Below are 17,524 nucleotides of genomic sequence, written 5' to 3' on the forward strand. Positions count from 1 at the left end.
TTGTATTTTTCGAACCTCGAACGTTTCGCATGGAAAGAGGTAATTAATTGTATTAGCAGCAACAAGCGAAGCTGACCGGATTCCATTTGGGAATAAAGTTAAGCCGGCGAAAAGCCATCGCTGTCGGGTCGAATTACATTAAATTTAAATTTAACAATAGCTTTTATTGCGGATCATTACTCGCAAAAATTGACTGCCCTGCATGAAGGCGAATATAATATGCATTCAGCGCATGGAATTTTACTTCTGGTAATATTCTTTTATCTATCAGCCAATGGACGTCACAACTGAACTGCTGACAGTGTTTATCTTTCTCAATTTGCTACCCTTCAAAACAATTCATTGGTATTCTGCAGTGCCGAACGATTATTCAGCTAACCCGTCAGTCAATACTCGCTCTGGGCTGATATTTTAGATTTGAAAGTTTAGTTTTTCAAACTGCCTACTTTTTAAAATCAAGCAAAACCTGGTCGAAGGAAATCAATGAAACTTACGGATCAATGTCTACGTTTATTGTAATTTCGTATACCGTTGTCAACAGTTTAAAATGAATGAATGATTCACATACGATTTCATTCGTTAGCCTCGTAGCTGTACTGTACTGGCTGCAAAGTCTTTCGATAAAGAAGGGTCAAGTTTGTAAGGACGTTTATACCCTGGCTTTGCTTTTGTTCAATCACTATTGTCGAGAATGAATAAATGTAGAAAACAACCCGAATATGAACGCTAGAGATTCGTTCAAATCGTTAGTTTCAGGCAGGGATGGTACGATCATTTTGACTCAATTTTGATTCATTCGACAGTACCGTCTCAGCCGAGCAAAATTCAAAATTTTCCTGAATTACTTTTAATAGATGGTAACTCTGACGCATAGTCATAATGTTGTGACATTAATATCAGAATATCAAGAAATCGGTTCTGAACACATTTTTTAATTTGAATGGTCAATTCAAAACGAATTGTTTGATTTAGATATTTTTTGCATTCGACAATATTGTCCGAACCCTCAGTTCACTAAAATTATAATTCTCTCGCTCCCGATATAGCCGCTCACCAGTGTGGGCCCAATTGCAGTTGTCGCCACCGATCACTGGTAGTGAAGCACTCACCGAAGAAAGATCATTTTGGTTAAATCGAAAATAAACTTTTGTGCCAAATAAATCCGTTTTTGTTAAAACGAACATTGAGTTGTGATATTCAGCCACGGTGAACCTCGACCTGCCCCAACATTTCTGGTGCCGTGACCAGGATCGAGGTCTGCACCGTTCCAGTTAAATCCATCATCCGGTATAAGTTGTGTGTTAGCAGCTTTACCAACCCGCCTGAATAGCGTACCGACGCCAAAGCCGGCGCCATCGTGATTTTGTGACGCTGCATTGTAATTCGTGACACCTTTGTTCACTCCTCCGAGCACGCCATTGCATTTTTCCTGACCAAACCACGCCAGCGTGCATCTTCCAGATTAGTTCATTTGTTCCCGCAACCGATCCAGCTAATTATTTATACAAGGCCTAATTTTATTGGGCAATAGGTAAAGTACCTGTCCAAATCTCGCAAACACACCTGTGGGTGCTTTTAGATTTTTTCTTTCTTTCCTATGCATCAATTGCTTCATCGTTGCTGAGATTTCTACCAATTAAAAGACGATCACATCGTACCTCAGCACAATCCAGTGCGCTGTCATCAATATCGGAGCCAACACTAGTCGTCAGCTTTATCGTCATCGTTTGTTTCCCTAGTGGCCATCGTGTTCATTCGTGGAACGGTGGCGGCACTCATCGACCAATTGTGACTGTACACCCAGTATCGGCGATATCATCGCATCAAAAATTTTGAGCGTTCATTCGAGCCGCGCTAGGCGTCGATCGTTGCTGTTTGCTACTATAAAAAATAATTTCAAGGCACTAAAAAGCCTTGGGTAAGGTTAGTACCATTCCAAGCACATTATTTGCTCGCATCCAGGTCTACCTGGTCTTAATTGTTGGCAGGTATTTCTCGAAATTGGATTATGGATCAAAACGGTGGAGAAAGTGATATCCTACGCAGAAAGGAGCAGCTCAACACCCGAAGAACAACATTATTAGATCAGCTGGGACGAGCTGAGAAATTCATCGAAACATACGACGCTGGGCGGGATGAGCTCGAGGTGCCGCTTCGCCTGGAAAGCTTGGACGTGCTGTGGACATCCCTCGAAGAAACTCAATCCACTCTCGAAGATTTGGAAATATCCACCGATGGTAAGAGTACCAATCTGAAATTTCGTGCTACATATGAACCAAAGCCTTTTAGAATAAAAGCAATTCTGCGATCTAAACTGCCTCCTCCAACTCTTCCTGCACTCAGCCGCCCTCCAGACGTTCCCTCTCGCGCTTCGTCCACCTTGTCTAATCTGAAATTGCCTACTATTTCACTTCCCGAATTTGACGGCGACTACAAACAATGGCTAACGTTCCACGATACATTCTTAGCACTTATCCACGACAATGACGAATTGCCTATGATCCAGAAATTCCACTATCTCCGTGCAGCCCTCAGAGGAGAAGCAGCGCAGCTAATTGAAGCTATTGCAATTAGTGCAGCGAACTATCCTCTTGCTTGGGAATCGCTAATTAGTCGCTACTCAAATGAATACCTACTGAAAAAACGACATCTTCAGGACCTAATGGATATCCCGCGTATGAGGACAGAGACAGCCGTAGCATTACATTCTACCTTGGATGAATTTCAACGTCATATTAAAATCCTGCAGCAGCTTGGCGAACCAACTGACGCCTGGAGTACGTTGTTAGAACATCTTTTGTGTACACGTTTGCATAATGATACGATCAAGGCGTGGGAAAATCATGCTGCTACCGTTGAGGATCAAAGCTACACCTGTCTTGTTGATTTTTTGGAGAAACGTATTCGAGTACTTGAATCTATATCCGTTAATAACAATGCCAATCCATCCACTTCCGCATCGCACATGAATGGTTCCGTCTTTCGTAAACATTCCGTACCCATCAGGATGTCATCTCATTCTGCTACCGAAAATACTTCTCCAAAGTGCCATGCTTGTGACAACCGACATTTGCTGGTGAATTGTTCTCACTTCCGTAACATGCCGATTGCTGAAAAGCTTCGTTTAGTGAATTCGAAAAAATTATGCGTAAATTGCTTCCGCAAAGATCATTTTGCGCGTGACTGCAACTCTAATTACACATGTCGAGTGTGCAGAAAGCGACACCATTCCCTACTACATCCCGGATATTCCAATAATTTTGGACAAAACAGTCAAGCAACAGCATTAAATGTTGCTACCTATAGTAACCCTAGGCCAACAAATGTCTCCTATTCCAATGATCATCAAAAAGTAAATAGTGCTCCAGCTATAACCCAGTTCACTGATATGCAACATAATATTGTCGTCCAAGATTCATCTCCTACCGTTTTCATGCTGACTGTTATTCTGTGCGTTACGGATGTCTATGGAAAGGAGCACTATGCTCGCGCTTTGTTGGATAGCGGGTCCCAACCCAACTTAATATCCGACCGATTAGCACAATTATTGCGTTTGAAGCGTCAGCGCACTAATATTCTTGTACAAGGAATCGCCGAGAAACCTGAGCACTCCACCGAGTCAGTGTCGACTAAAATCCGCTCCCGAAAAGGAGATTTCTCCCGCGAAGTCACCTTCCTAATCCTTAAAAGAATGATTACAAAGCTTCCTGCAAAAACCATTCCAGTGGACGGTTGGAACATTCCAAATGATATTTTTATGGCTGATCCTAGTTTTAACTGCTCTAATGGAATCGACATAATTTTGGGTTCTCAGTACTTCTTTGAGTGCTTTCCATCTGCAACTCGTATACAATTGCCTCAACACCTTCCTGTACTAGTCGATAGCGTGTTTGGCTGGATAGTTGCTGGCGGAGCTCATCTCATACCTTCAAATGCTGATACTACGTGCTGCAAAACGGTAACCATTTCATTGGATCCTCTCGAACACAGTATGGAACGCTTTTGGTGCACAGAAGAACTTTGTCCCAGATCGCTGCTATCTGACGAAGAAAGAGCGTGCGAAGATCATTATCAATCTACTGTATCTCGAACCGAGCACGGGCGATATATTGTGCGATACCCCAAACGTCCAGGTTTCGACGGACTGATTGGAGACTCAAAACCTGCCGCCTTGCGCCGTTTTTCGTTACTTGAACGCAGATTCGCAAATAATCCAATGTTGAAAAAAAGTTATGATGAATTCATGAAAGAATACCTTTCTTTGGGTCATATGCGCCTTATCGATGAAATCGATACAACCGTAAATGGTTTATACCTTCCACACCACCCGGTCATTAAAGAACAAAGTACCACCACGAAGACTCGCGTCGTATTTGATGGCTCTTCCAAAACGTCATCAGGATACACTCTGAATGATGCTCTATGTGTAGGACCTGTCGTGCAGGACGATTTGCTGACTTTGGTAATTCGCTTTCGAAAGTACCCTGTAGCTCTAGTGGCTGATATAGAGAAAATGTATCGCCAGATACTTATTCACACTGACGATACACCTATGCAGCGGATTATATGGCGTTTCAGCAATTCTGAACCACTTTCAACATACGAACTTTTAACAGTTACCTATGGTCTAGGTCCATCTTCCTTTTTAGCCACGCGCACCCTTCAGCAGCTTGCGGAAGACGAAGGAAAACCTTATCCCCTGGGTGAGCATGCACTGCGCAAATCATTTTACGTGGACGACTTTATTGGCGGTGCTGATTCCATTCCTGAAGCATACAGGTTGCGTGGCGAATTGACAGAACTATTGGGAAAGGGAGGATTTCCCATTAGAAAATGGACTTCAAACAAATTAGAATTACTAAAAGGGCTGAACGCAGAACAACTTGGAACCCAATCTGCCCTGAAATTTGATTCGGATGAAACGGTGAAAACGTTGGGTATTTTATGGGAACCTGCTGTGGACCAATTCCGATTCGATTGCCATGCAACCCGAGAAGTAAACCTAGTGACGAAACGATCAATCCTCTCTGCCATATCTCAATTGTTTGATCCGCTTGGTCTGGTAGCACCAATAGTTGTACGAGGTAAAATACTGATGCAGGAGCTTTGGTTAACAGCGTGTTCATGGGATGATATTGTACCAGATTCGTTAAAATTAAAATGGGAAAAATTTTACTACGATCTACCTCGGCTGTCGGAGTTTAGAATCGATCGATATGCCTTTCTACCAAAATCGGATATTCAACTCCACACTTTTGCTGATGCTTCGGAAGTTGCTTATGGGGCATGCACTTATGTACGGTCTATAGACTCCACTGGTAAGGTGAACGTCCAGTTATTAGCTGCAAAAACCCGTGTTGCTCCTTTGAAGAGACTTTCGTTACCTAAGTTGGAGCTATCTGCAGCTGTTGTTGCTGCCCGCCTCTACACACGAACCATTGAAGCGTTGGACCTCAAAATGTGTAAATGCTTCTTCTGGTCTGACTCCACCGTGACCCTCCAATGGCTTAAATCGCCTCCCAATGCTTGGAAAACTTTCGTTGCCAACAGGGTGTCGGAAATCCAAACTACCACTCACGGAGCCCAATGGAATCATGTAGTAGGGATTCATAATCCGGCTGACCTTTTGTCCAGGGGAATGCAGGTTGACGCTTTTCTGCAAAGCGAGCTCTGGAAAAAGGGACCAGAGTGGCTCTCGTCTCCAGAAAGGAACTGGCCCATCCCTAAGCAAATTGAAACACAAGATGCAGAAAGTGAACGTAAAACCATACTAGTAGCCGTTGCCACAATAAAGCCGAGATACAATCCATTATTTGAACGCTATTCCCAATTTAACCGCTTAGTACGTGTGGTAGCTTATTGTCAAAGATTTGTCGACAACACCCGCTGCAGAGCTCGAACTGTTCCTGTGGTTTTTACCGGTCCAAACTCAACTACTCTGCTTTCTGTTGAACACCTTCATCAGGCTAAAACTTTATTAGTTCGATTGGCGCAAAAGGACAACTTCGAAGATGAATTGCGAGACCTTCAACACGACCGACCTGTGAAAAGGCAATCTTCTGTTAGACTTTTAAGCCCATTTTTAGACAGCAAAGGTATTTTGAGAGTGGGAGGGCGGCTCAGACTGGCAGTAAAGTCTTTTGAATCCAAACACCCAGCACTGCTTCCAAGTTTCCATCCCCTAGCCAAACTTATAGCACGATCATTTCACGAAAAATTGGTACATGGTGGCGTCAACCTTACATTAGCTGCTATGCGAGATGAATATTGGCCAATTAACGGTCGTCGATTAGTACGGAGTGTGATTCGTAATTGCTTTAAATGTACCCGAGCAAATCCCGTCCCAATGCGTCAGCAGATCGGCCAACTTCCAGCATCAAGAATCACCCCAAGCAGACCGTTCACCGTAACTGGCGTCGACTACGCAGGACCCGTATATATCAAAGCAATCCATAAACGAGCATTGCCCACGAAGGCATACATCTGTCTTTTTGTGTGCTTCGCCACAAAGGCAGTTCACTTAGAACTGGTAAGCGATCTATCGACACCAGCCTTTCTCAACGCCTTTCGCCGTTTCATCGCACGTCGGGGCCGACCAGCACATTTGCATTCCGACAACGGAAAAAACTTCATTGGAGCCAAGAATTCGCTCCACGAGCTGTATCGTATGTTGACTGATCCTAAAGAGATCGAGAAAATTTATCAAGCCTGCGCCGATGAAGAAATCATTTGGCATTTAAACCCGCCGAAAGCACCACACTTTGGGGGGCTATGGGAAGCAGCCGTAAAAGTTGCAAAATCACAGTTATATCGACAGCTGGGCAATTCTCGTCTATCCTACGAGGACTTGGCAACAGTCCTGGCTGAAATAGAAGCTGCTATGAACTCGCGGCCGCTTGTTCCCATGACCGAGGACCCAGAAGACTTCTCAGTTATCACACCTGCGCATTTTCTAATTGGGACAAGCATGCATGCTCTGCCAGATGCCGACCTACGGAAAACTGCATTTACTCGTCTTAATCATTACCAGCGCCTGCAACAATTATTCCAGAATTTTTGGCATCAATGGAAGACGGAATATCTTCAAGAGCTCCAACGAGATACCTGTGGACATCATCCGAACACGGAAATTCAGCCTGGCCGGCTAGTTGTTGTAGTAGACGAATTCCAACATCCTGTTCGCTGGCCAATCGCGCGCATCGTGGAAGTACATCCAGGAAAAGACAACCTTGTTCGCGTCGTAACTTTGCGAACACGCAATGGAACCTTCATGAGGCCCATCTCCAAGATTTGTCTATTGCCAGATGAAACTGCAATACAGTCTCCAACGAATGAAAGTGCATAATTATATGATTTGTAAACTCGATAGTCTTAAGTTATTATTAGTTTAAATTTGAAATTTGAAGATTTCAAAGGTGGCGGCGATGTTTGATTTAGATATTTTTTGCATTCGACAATATTGTCCGAACCCTCAGTTCACTAAAATTATAATTCTCTCGCTCCCGATATAGCCGCTCACCAGTGTGGGCCCAATTGCAGTTGTCGCCACCGATCACTGGTAGTGAAGCACTCACCGAAGAAAGATCATTTTGGTTAAATCGAAAATAAACTTTTGTGCCAAATAAATCCGTTTTTGTTAAAACGAACATTGAGTTGTGATATTCAGCCACGGTGAACCTCGACCTGCCCCAACACGAATTGAATTTGGCTTTGAAGCCTTACCCGTTAAACGGTTAATTTGTATATTTCTACATATTTGATTGAAGTGTGCAAAAATTATCCATATATTTCTAGGAATCACTTAATTATAATAAAACTAAATAAGGTGTTGATAAAGTAAATTAAATGACCCTTACAAATATTTACGCACGCTAGGAGAGAAAATATTGCACGCAGTACGTTCTTATGAATTTCACTGTTAAATAAGGATTTTGAAGAACAAGGAACATATTTAAAAATATAGTCAACTTAACTATAGATCAGTGATGCCCAGACATAGGCGTGGTGCGGGCCATATCAGATCACCCCACGAGTCCGCGGGCCGCAATGACCTCTGACGATTTTCGCGCATAACAAAAGGTGACATAGGCGGCAGCAAAAGCCGATTTTTAGGAATCACCATCACCACAAGATTTAAACTGGAAAGCAATCAGATCTACAATATGCACGAGGTATTACGACTGAGTGACCTTTGTGTCATCAAAAAAATTATTCATAAGTCCGTTATCTCCCAAACTAGTCCGCGGGCCGCACGAATCATCACGAAGGGTCGCACGCCCCACGGGACGCGGTTTAGCCATCACTGCTATAGATGTTCCTAAGAAATAAAAAATAATTATTGTTGCAGCAGAAAGGCCAGTTCACACCGCTAGGTGGATTAATTCAGGTTTTTTATTGTTACGATACTTGGCGATTTACCATTTTTGTGGTGAAGTCTCTCAAGTTTATGAAGGTAATGGTGGACAAAACTAGGTTTTTATGACAATAAATGTTGGGGTTTTTATATTGGTTTATATTCTACTGTTACAATAATTCTTATCTTTGTGTAATGGTTTTTTTTTTCGAGAAAATATACTTAGATAGAACTGGAAAAATCCCATGCCAATTAAAGTATTAAAGTTGAGCCGGCAAGAGCTCAACGACCAACATATATTAAGAATGAGTCGGGAAAAGCTCAAGACCAACTCCTATGAACATTAAGTCGAAATGAGTCTAAGGCCAAAAAAAAGCCATGGGTATAAACGTCCTTCAGAACTTGACCCTTCTTCATCGACAGACTTCGTAGCTGGTCATTAGAGTGCAAAGATCCTACCAACTCTATAGCGGCACCTCCCAGTTGAGATACGAACATACGACGACTGGCTTGTTAGGCCAGCATCGTATTCCGGAGCTAACTGGGCGGGTCTAAGGCAAATGTTTGGTAAAACGTTGCATAGGTAAAATAACGTGAGTCATGACTATTGACTTTAGGAAGGTAAAGGTCAGACAAGATATGGTATCTACTGTGACTATTATGCGTGTTCTAATAAAGTAAGTAAGTAAGCTATGTATGAGAGTTGACGAATTTTAAAATAACAAACAAGAATAATTTGAAGACTGCCAACGCACCAGCCAATATAAATAGTCGGTAATTGACCTGTTTGAATATACACTGAATTTTTCATTTTATGTAGGGGGAGAATGTGGCATCCTGGTATTTAAAGCCAATTAGAGGATTTGCCTGGAATGTGTGATGTGTGTTAATGACACATTATTTGGCTAGTTACCGGCATAGAGAGAAAGTGTCGGACTCGGTTGACAGCTTCCCGCGTTAAGCCGGAATCACACGGACTGTCAGCGTCCATTCCGTTATGCTTCCTGTTGCCGATTGCTGACGGTTCGTGTGATTCCAGCCAGCTTAAGATGAAGGTCGTCAGAGTCCAGTTGCACTTTTTACTGATTTCAGTACTTTCACGACGAGAACAGAGTTGCTAGTTATGAACAATTATGAAACGTAGAATCGCGTATCTATTTTTGCTGTTGAACAAGATCCGACAGTAATTCTATCACATAAAATGCTGTTTACGGTGAATTTTATATCAGTGAATTTTCGTAGTATATTTTCGACACTCTACGACCGTTAATTTAATAGCGAAAATTATTGGTCAATTTCATGCTCAACATAAATATGGCATCACTCCAGATATACACCCGTTTCCTTGGTAACGTACAAACGACGGTCGCGGATTCGGAATTGCAAACGAAACGAAGTAAAGTTTTTCAATCAATTCAAGTGAACAGTTTGGGCAAAATCATTATAATATCTTGCCAAATAACTGTTCGGGTGGTAAATTAAAGTTTTCTTTGTCTCAAGTTAAGTTTCGCGAGTCTGGAACTGTACTGTCTGGAACTGTCTGTAACGTCTGGAACGGCCGAAAAAATTAATGAAAAATCGAGGGCAAAAAAGTGAAAATTTAGTGATGCATTTTAATTAGGCAGACATCTCAGTATTTAGTGTAATTTATGCCCCAAAAAGTAATAGAACCTATAAAATGCAATGTTTAGTGCTTCGAGTTGCAAGGTCTTATTACGGCTAGCAAGTTAGTTGAACTAATTTTATTTTTTTGTGACGGTTTCCCTAGTCTATGGGAGCATGTTTGTACACTGAAGAAGGGAAGGGAAGGGCATTGGCGTAGCTAGAGGGGGTGCCTGGGGTACCAGGCCCCCTCCAGAATTTTGCAGGCCCCCTCCAGAAATTTTCCCCATTGTAATTGAAAAACCGGAAAAACATTCAGTGTATATATTCCCACCGCGTTGATGTTTTCCTTTTTTGCTAGGTATCGCAAACGCGTAGTTGTTGTCATCGTTAGTAGCCGTCAGTAACCTGATAGCCACCCCGGCTCATGCTGTTATAAACAGTCGTCTCCATTCAACTCGATCTTGGGCCACTCGTCGCCAATTTTCCAGTCTCAGAAGTCTCAAATCACTTTCGACTTGGTCGTGCCATCTTCGCACGTTAAGCCTCCCTGTTCCTGGTGCTGATGTAGCTGTTGAAAAGAGCTGTTTCCGTCACACTGCCGTCCGGTATCTTTACGAAATGTCCGGCCCACGATAGCCTACTGACTTTCGCCAGATGACAATGAGAATCTCTCCAAACAGTTTCTGTAGCTCGTGATTCATTCGTGTCTGCCACTCTCCGCTTTCAGTTTGTTCTCCGCCAAATATTGTCCGGTGTGCCTCCCGCTTCCGGCAAGCGACGCTGTGAACAGTTACCGTCCGTGTGAGGCACGTGTTTGATTTATCGAGCCTCTTTCTTTCATGTATTTGGGCTTCGACGCACTTATGTTTAACCCAATCCTCCTAGACTTCGCTTTCGTCGGACCACCCCCTCAAGAGCGAAGTTGAATAGTATGTAAAAAGGATTCGAAAGTGTTCCCGAGTTACACACGAAATACATCTCTCGATACAATGTAGCTCTGATCATTTGCCCCAGTTTATCCGGAAAACCATGCTCTTGCATTATCTGCCTTAGCTAGCCTCGATCGAGTGCATCGTATCTGCTTTGAAATTAATAAAGATGTGGTGCATGGGCACGTTGTACTCCCGATATTTCTGCAAGATCTGTCGGATGATAAACATCTGGTCCGTAATTGCGCGGGCTCTCATGAAGTCCGTCTGGTATTTCTCTACAAAACCCTGTGCTATCGCTGACAGCCGGCGTAACTGGATCATAATGAAAGGAAGGCACCCCCTGGGCCCCCTCCAGGGAAATTACCTAGCTACGCCAATGGGGAAGGGTGATATTCGGTGCCATACTGACTGCCAGAAATGGACTGTGACGACCTTGTCGTTAAATGGAATGAGAGTCAGTTGTGTGTAGCTCGGTGTCAGCCATACACCCTCACATATAATTTGACAGTACACCCATAATGATGGACCCCTCGATGCAGGACCCCAAACTACAATGGCCGCTCCGTAGAGTTTCTAGGAAGTGATTTTCCGCGCAGTGCTTTCGACGTTTAGATTTTAGTCACAGAAAAATGGCGATGCCGGGGTCGGTCTTGCCAAGACATCACAAAAACCACGACGTAAAAATTGTCATCGTAGATGTGAATGCGCAGATCGGGAGGGAAGAATTCATTCGTTCTATCATTGGAAGACATATAGCCATCAGCTGTCGACCATTGATAGCAGTTTGAGACGCATAAACTTTACCGCGGCTACTTTTCACGTCTGAATATTGCAAAACATACCTGGAGGCATCCAAATGGAGACTTTAGCTCCCAGATCGATATGTTTTTACGGTCTGTTTTTATGGGTTCCAAATATTTGTGCAAGGTCGCCAATGGTCGTGCTGAGAGAAAGCTTGACCAACGAATTGCAGAACGGCAGAGTAGGCTGTGGTGGAACATCCATTGTGCCGTTGAAGCAACTGCTAGGGAGGTGGTAGAAACGACGCGTTGCTGCCGAACCACACAGAGAGTGACAGGTGAAAAGCGCCAGGCAAGATGTCGCTTGTGAAATGTGGCAAAAAGTCAGAAGAGAAAAAGCTGCCAAAAAAGCACTCACCGTTTAAAAATCGCGCTAGGTATAAGGCGCGTCAGGAACGACGCACGGAGCCATGCGTGATGGTAAGCTTTGGAGCCACCAACACAGGAGGAGATAAAGAAGGCAAACTAGTGAGCTGAACAGCAGCAAGGCGGCTGAAAAAGACTGGTATCCCGGCTGAAATTCTAAGAGCGGAGAGCGAGTGGCTGTGCTAAGGAATCCACTGGATCATTGTCAGTATTTGGATGGGAGTACAAATGGCGGGGGAGTGGTTGGAAGGCCCTATTTTTAAAAAACAACATCTCCAGTGACTCCAGTGAAAAAACTGTCGAGGCATTCAGTTGTGTCTTTAAAGTGCTCTCCTGTTTTTTGCTCTGTAGATTGGGACCGTTAGTGGAGTCTTCTGTCGGTGAATATTCAGCTGGATTTGGTGAGAGTTGCTGTCTATCCTGCGTCTGTTACTAGACGAGTGATGGGAGTATAACTTGCAGATTCACAATTCGTTTGTTGATTTCAAGGCGACGTACGATAATGTCAGTATATAAACGATAAAGTGTGAATATAAATTTGACAGACATCAAAATGTTTAGTTAAATTTAATTAGGTGCAAGCAAGGCCTCACAGATATTATTAAAAGATTAACCATGTATTTTGAATAAACTAGTGGGAGTCACTTTTTTAGACGACTAACTGTTTAATTCCGGTATGTTTTCCCCCATCTAAAAAGACTTGAAAGACACACAAAAAAGTTGAAATGCTGTATTGACGATTTGCCTGTACGCGGTCAGAAATTTTACAAACGGTAATTTAGGATTTTACAATCGTCATTATTTCTCTCGCATATTCAGCCTATATCTTGGTGATAGTTGCCTTACCCTTGAGCGAATTTCGTACAACATTTGAATGCACTTTCATTTTTGCATTGTCCTTGTTCTGCTGTTGTGCATGCAGAAAAATAAAACGCCAAACAATCAAAACCAATCGATAAAGGTTGTTATGAATGGAACCAAGAAGATGCAGTCGTGGATCGTTGATCGCTAAGCAAAAAAAAATGTCGAAGAGGTCAATATACCACCCGCGTTCTCCCAACGACCTGCGTAATCTCTGTTAAGTGCGGAAACTTGTTCGTCACACTGTGGCGGATAGCATACCGAAACCGATCGACCGATCCGTCGTGTCGTCCTTCGTCGCCGTTGAAGATTCCGTTTTGTTCGATTCATTTTATGACCCATTTTGCTCTCTCGTTTCGATTCAGGGTATGCACCTCAATGTTCGGCTCGAAGCAATGAATTTGATTTGTACACAAAATCAATCGGGACAACATTGTTAGAGTAAAACTTTCCAATCCGGTGATGCAGCCAACCACCAGGCCATTCAGAAAATGTTTCGTTTAGCTGATGACCTCCTGAGGTGAGCCGTAGTACGTCGAAAAAGGAAGATAAAACTGAGAATTTGTCAACACATTCCTGCCCTTGCACACGGTACGATCAATTTGAAACATTCCAGCAAGCTTTAAATTCCGACTCTGTTATCGTTCACGTATGTTTGACGCTAATTGAAATTAATATATCATGTCTCGTTTCGATATCGGACAGACGAGGGCGTCTGTCTGGGGATGATGACGATGACGATCAGCTGTTTGGATGCTGACTCATCCTACCGACAAGAACTCCCGGCTTGTTGATGGTTTAGCTCAAAGTTGAATGTCAACTTCCGGTCCCAAAAAAAAGTTAATAACACCTAACCCAGCTGAACATGTCAGTGTCACTGCCGAAAGCAATGGTAACAACTTGACCCAAAGCCCGAAGGACTGACCGACAACATCAGATAGCAGATCTCGGAACAAAACACGAACTGCCATTAAATTCATCTCCATCATGATAATCACCACCTTCGGACAGCGAACATCAAACGACCCCAATTTACATCAGGTTGTCATCCCATGACGCCGGTTGTTTAACGACGGCGCGGCGGTACAATATCCGCCAGCTGGTTCCGGGGATCTGTTTAAACGAGGCGCGGTGGCGCGATACACGAGTCATCACCGACGGTCTTTCCAAAGGTCTGTAATTTAGTGTCATCTTCCGCACCCATCCGTGTCGAAAGGCCGGGCAAACTTTTGCTGTAGAGATTGGAAACAACAGCAGTAATAATAACGTTCAGCTTGTTTAGGGTCAATAGAGTCTCCTTAGATGAGGATTATATCATCGTTTTGTTTATCTACACAAAAGTTCAGAACAAAAACAGCTCAATTATTTTTAAAATACACTCGCGTACATTTGAAACGAAGTAGCGAAGTTATATGAATTTAGAAGTAAGTTCCTTTCCCGTTAACCCACCGAGACAATCGCACAAAACACTCACCGGCTAGCCGATCCTTCACGGCCTGGTGGGCCAAAGCGGCTGGATGTAGTGGTGGAAGGGACCAGGCCAGCGGATTGCATGGTCCTCGCTGGGGAGGCACTCGAAGAACATGGCCCGCGGCGGCTGCCGCAGCAGCAGCGGCCGATCCCGGATAGATCGGATAACTGTACAGGGCTCCGGCCGTGTAGTGCAGCCCGCTGCTCGCCGTGATGTGATGTTCCGACTTGGTGCCATCGCCGTCGCCATCCGATGACAGGTGGTCGCCCCCGCTGTGATCCGTCCGGTGGTGGCCGTCCTTGTCGTACGGTTTCGACAGAAGCCGGGATATGCTGAAGGTCAGACTTTCGTTCGGTGATCGTGTCGTCGGTGAGGACGAGGTCGTTATTTGATGCTCGGAGCGGGCGTTGTGGTGGTGATGATGGTCGTGTGGATGGTGATGATGATCGCTGAAAAAAGGAGAAAAAAAACCGAGAAGCTAAATTACTTTCATCACGCACCTTTTCCGTTGGCAGACCGAACAAGCGCCGAACAAGATTTTAATCTTTCTCCTCAATTAAATCGGAATGAATCTCATAAATTCCTAATGCGGATTGCTTATAATAAATTGAATTTTAAATTTAGATAATTTTATAGATAGTGCGGCCGGATGGGTTTTGCATGGGCTTTTGCGTGGAGAATCGCTTTGCTACTAGTTTTGACTAATATGTTTTGCAAAAGGGAGCGTAGCACGCCAAATGATTAATATTTAAACGAGGATGAGCTGGAGCCGTTGGCTTATGGTTTCTATCTTCTTCGCAGAGGGGACGTGGCGACTACTGTATTTATTTTTTTGGAGAATAAGCGTGTGTCGAGTAAAGCGTTAGAGTGTGAGAGCTTATTATGAATCAGTTTAACATTATAAATTCGTTGGGTAAAGTAGCAATGTTGTTAAAGGGTTGGATTAATTTGCAAAGCAATTTTTCTTTGTGGCAATTGGCAGAAGATTTACGACAATTCACTTCATAATGCAATGAATAAATTTATTAAAAGGAAGGATGGAACAAATACCTTTACCTGGTTAAACTAGTTACAAGTTTATAGCGGCAATTGCTGTATCATTATCAAAATATGTAGGGGAAAGTTTTCAACAGTGAGATAGCAGAAACAGGAAAGTCAACGGAAATAGCATGGTCATTAATCATTCAATTGATATTTGTCTAGAAAAAACGGTTCGTAAATCTACATTTTGTAAAGTAGTTTGAAATTGGGGACTTTTTACATATTTTTCAATAAAAAATCTTTTTGTCGTTGTCAAAGTAGATTAAAGTAAAATTTTTAATATTTCTAGTTAAGTCTAAAAAATAGTCTTTGATAGCCACAGATTAATCAAGTTATGCTCGAGTCTCACTTCACATCAGTATCTCACAGCCGGACATCAGTTAGCACTAAAAATCGGTGATAATTGTTCATGTGAATTGGTTGCTCCATCTGGAATTCCTCAAGGCAGCTAACTCGGACCATTGATATTCATTATGTACCTTAATTATGTGAATTCTAAGTGTTCCACATACAGCAGACAGGCTGCCACATACCATACAGTATGCTGTCACTATGAATAAAAATGTTCAACGGTTACGGAATCACGTTAAATAAACAAAAGCGTTATTTTTGAGCGTGCACCTCTTAACACAGCACTAAATTTCCATTTTTCACAGTAAACATTTACATTCTATTGCTTAAGTAATAGAAGAAGTATTCAGGATATGGAGAACAAAGGGTAGGTCTAAAATCTAAGTAGGCCGAAGAAAGTGATCCGTAAGTTATATATATATTAATTCTTCGCGAAAGTTTCATTATTCTACGTTCCAGTACAAATAGTCAAATTGAAGCTCAAAAATGTTCAATTTGATAAAATTAAAAATTGTACGAGCGTAAAAGCGTTTTTACTTTTATGAAGAGCATTCATATAGCCTAATTAGGTAGAATACGACTGGATTTCTTCTGGATTAACTTCTTCTTCTTCTTCAGCATAGAGCCGGGGTGGCTCGTACTGTTTCAAGCACTCGTCTCTATTCAACTCGGTCTTGGGCCACTCGTCGCCAGTTTCCTAGTCGTCTCAGAATACGCAAATCGCTTTCGACCTGGTCGAGTCTTCGTGCACGTTCCCCCCCCCCCCCCCCTTCTCCTGGTGGGGTTGTTGAAGAGGACTATTTTCGTCGCACCGTCGTCCGGCATCCTTACGACGTGTCCGGCCCACCGTAGCCTGCTAACTTACTCCCCCAAATATCGTCCGCAGCACTTTCCGCTCGTACACGGCAAGGGCACGTTTGTCCTCCGTAAGCAGCGTCACGGCTTCAAGTCCATAAAGAACTACCGGTCTAATAACGGTTTTGTACATTGTTAGTTTCGTGCGGCGGCGTACGCTTCCTGATCGTGGCGTTTTACGAAGGGATTTCAACACTAGTAAGTTGTTGTCCGCGGTCACCAGCGATCCCAAATACACGAACGTGTCTCTACCACTTCTAGTTCGTCGCCGTCAACGGTTACCGTCCGTGGAAGCCGCGCGTTTGTATCCTTTGAGCCTCTTCCTTTCATGTATTTGGTCTTCGACGCATTTATTTTTAGCCCAATTCTCCTATACTCCGCTTTCAGTCTGGCGTAGATTGCCTCCGCCGTCGCAAAGTTGCTGGCTATGATATCAAAGTCATCTACAACGCCTAGAAGTTGGCTACCCTTGGTAAAAATCCTGCCTCTCGTTTCGATGCCAGCTCGTCGGATCACCCCCTCAAGAGTGATGTTGAACAGCACGCAGGAGAAACCGTCACCTTGTCCCAACCCTCGAAGGGACTCGACCCAAGTAACAATTCCAAGTTTTATTACGTTCGTATAGCGGTTTTCATGACCAATTTCATAAAACCGCTAATAAAACTATGAGCTCCACCAGAACTTTCTGATGACCGCTATAAAACTGCTTTCTGACCAAGTGGCCCACGCCTTAGAATGTTTTCATAACCGCTATAAGAATCAGGCTATAAACTCAAGTAGTCGTATCACGCTCTGCTAAAAGCAGCAATAAAACCGATTAAGCTTTCGCTACTTGACAGCCATCGCCATAATTTAAAAAAGCTTTTCGCTTTATGCTTTTCGCGTTTTG

The 17,524-nt window shown here is 43.3% G+C and overlaps 1 protein-coding gene across 1 annotated transcript in view; it reads right to left on the reverse strand.

Moving 5' to 3' along the window:
• LOC128745450 (T-cell leukemia homeobox protein 3) overlaps nt 1-17,524 on the reverse strand; it is a 96,702-nt gene that overhangs the window by 59,517 nt on the left and 19,661 nt on the right. The window contains exon 2 of the mRNA XM_053842525.1: nt 14,392-14,837. Coding sequence (XP_053698500.1) covers nt 14,392-14,837 — 446 coding nt within the window. The remainder of the gene's footprint in view (nt 1-14,391; nt 14,838-17,524) is intronic.

This window comes from Sabethes cyaneus, chromosome 1 (genome assembly GCF_943734655.1).
Source record: "Sabethes cyaneus chromosome 1, idSabCyanKW18_F2, whole genome shotgun sequence".
Taxonomy (NCBI): Eukaryota; Metazoa; Arthropoda; class Insecta; order Diptera; family Culicidae; genus Sabethes; species Sabethes cyaneus.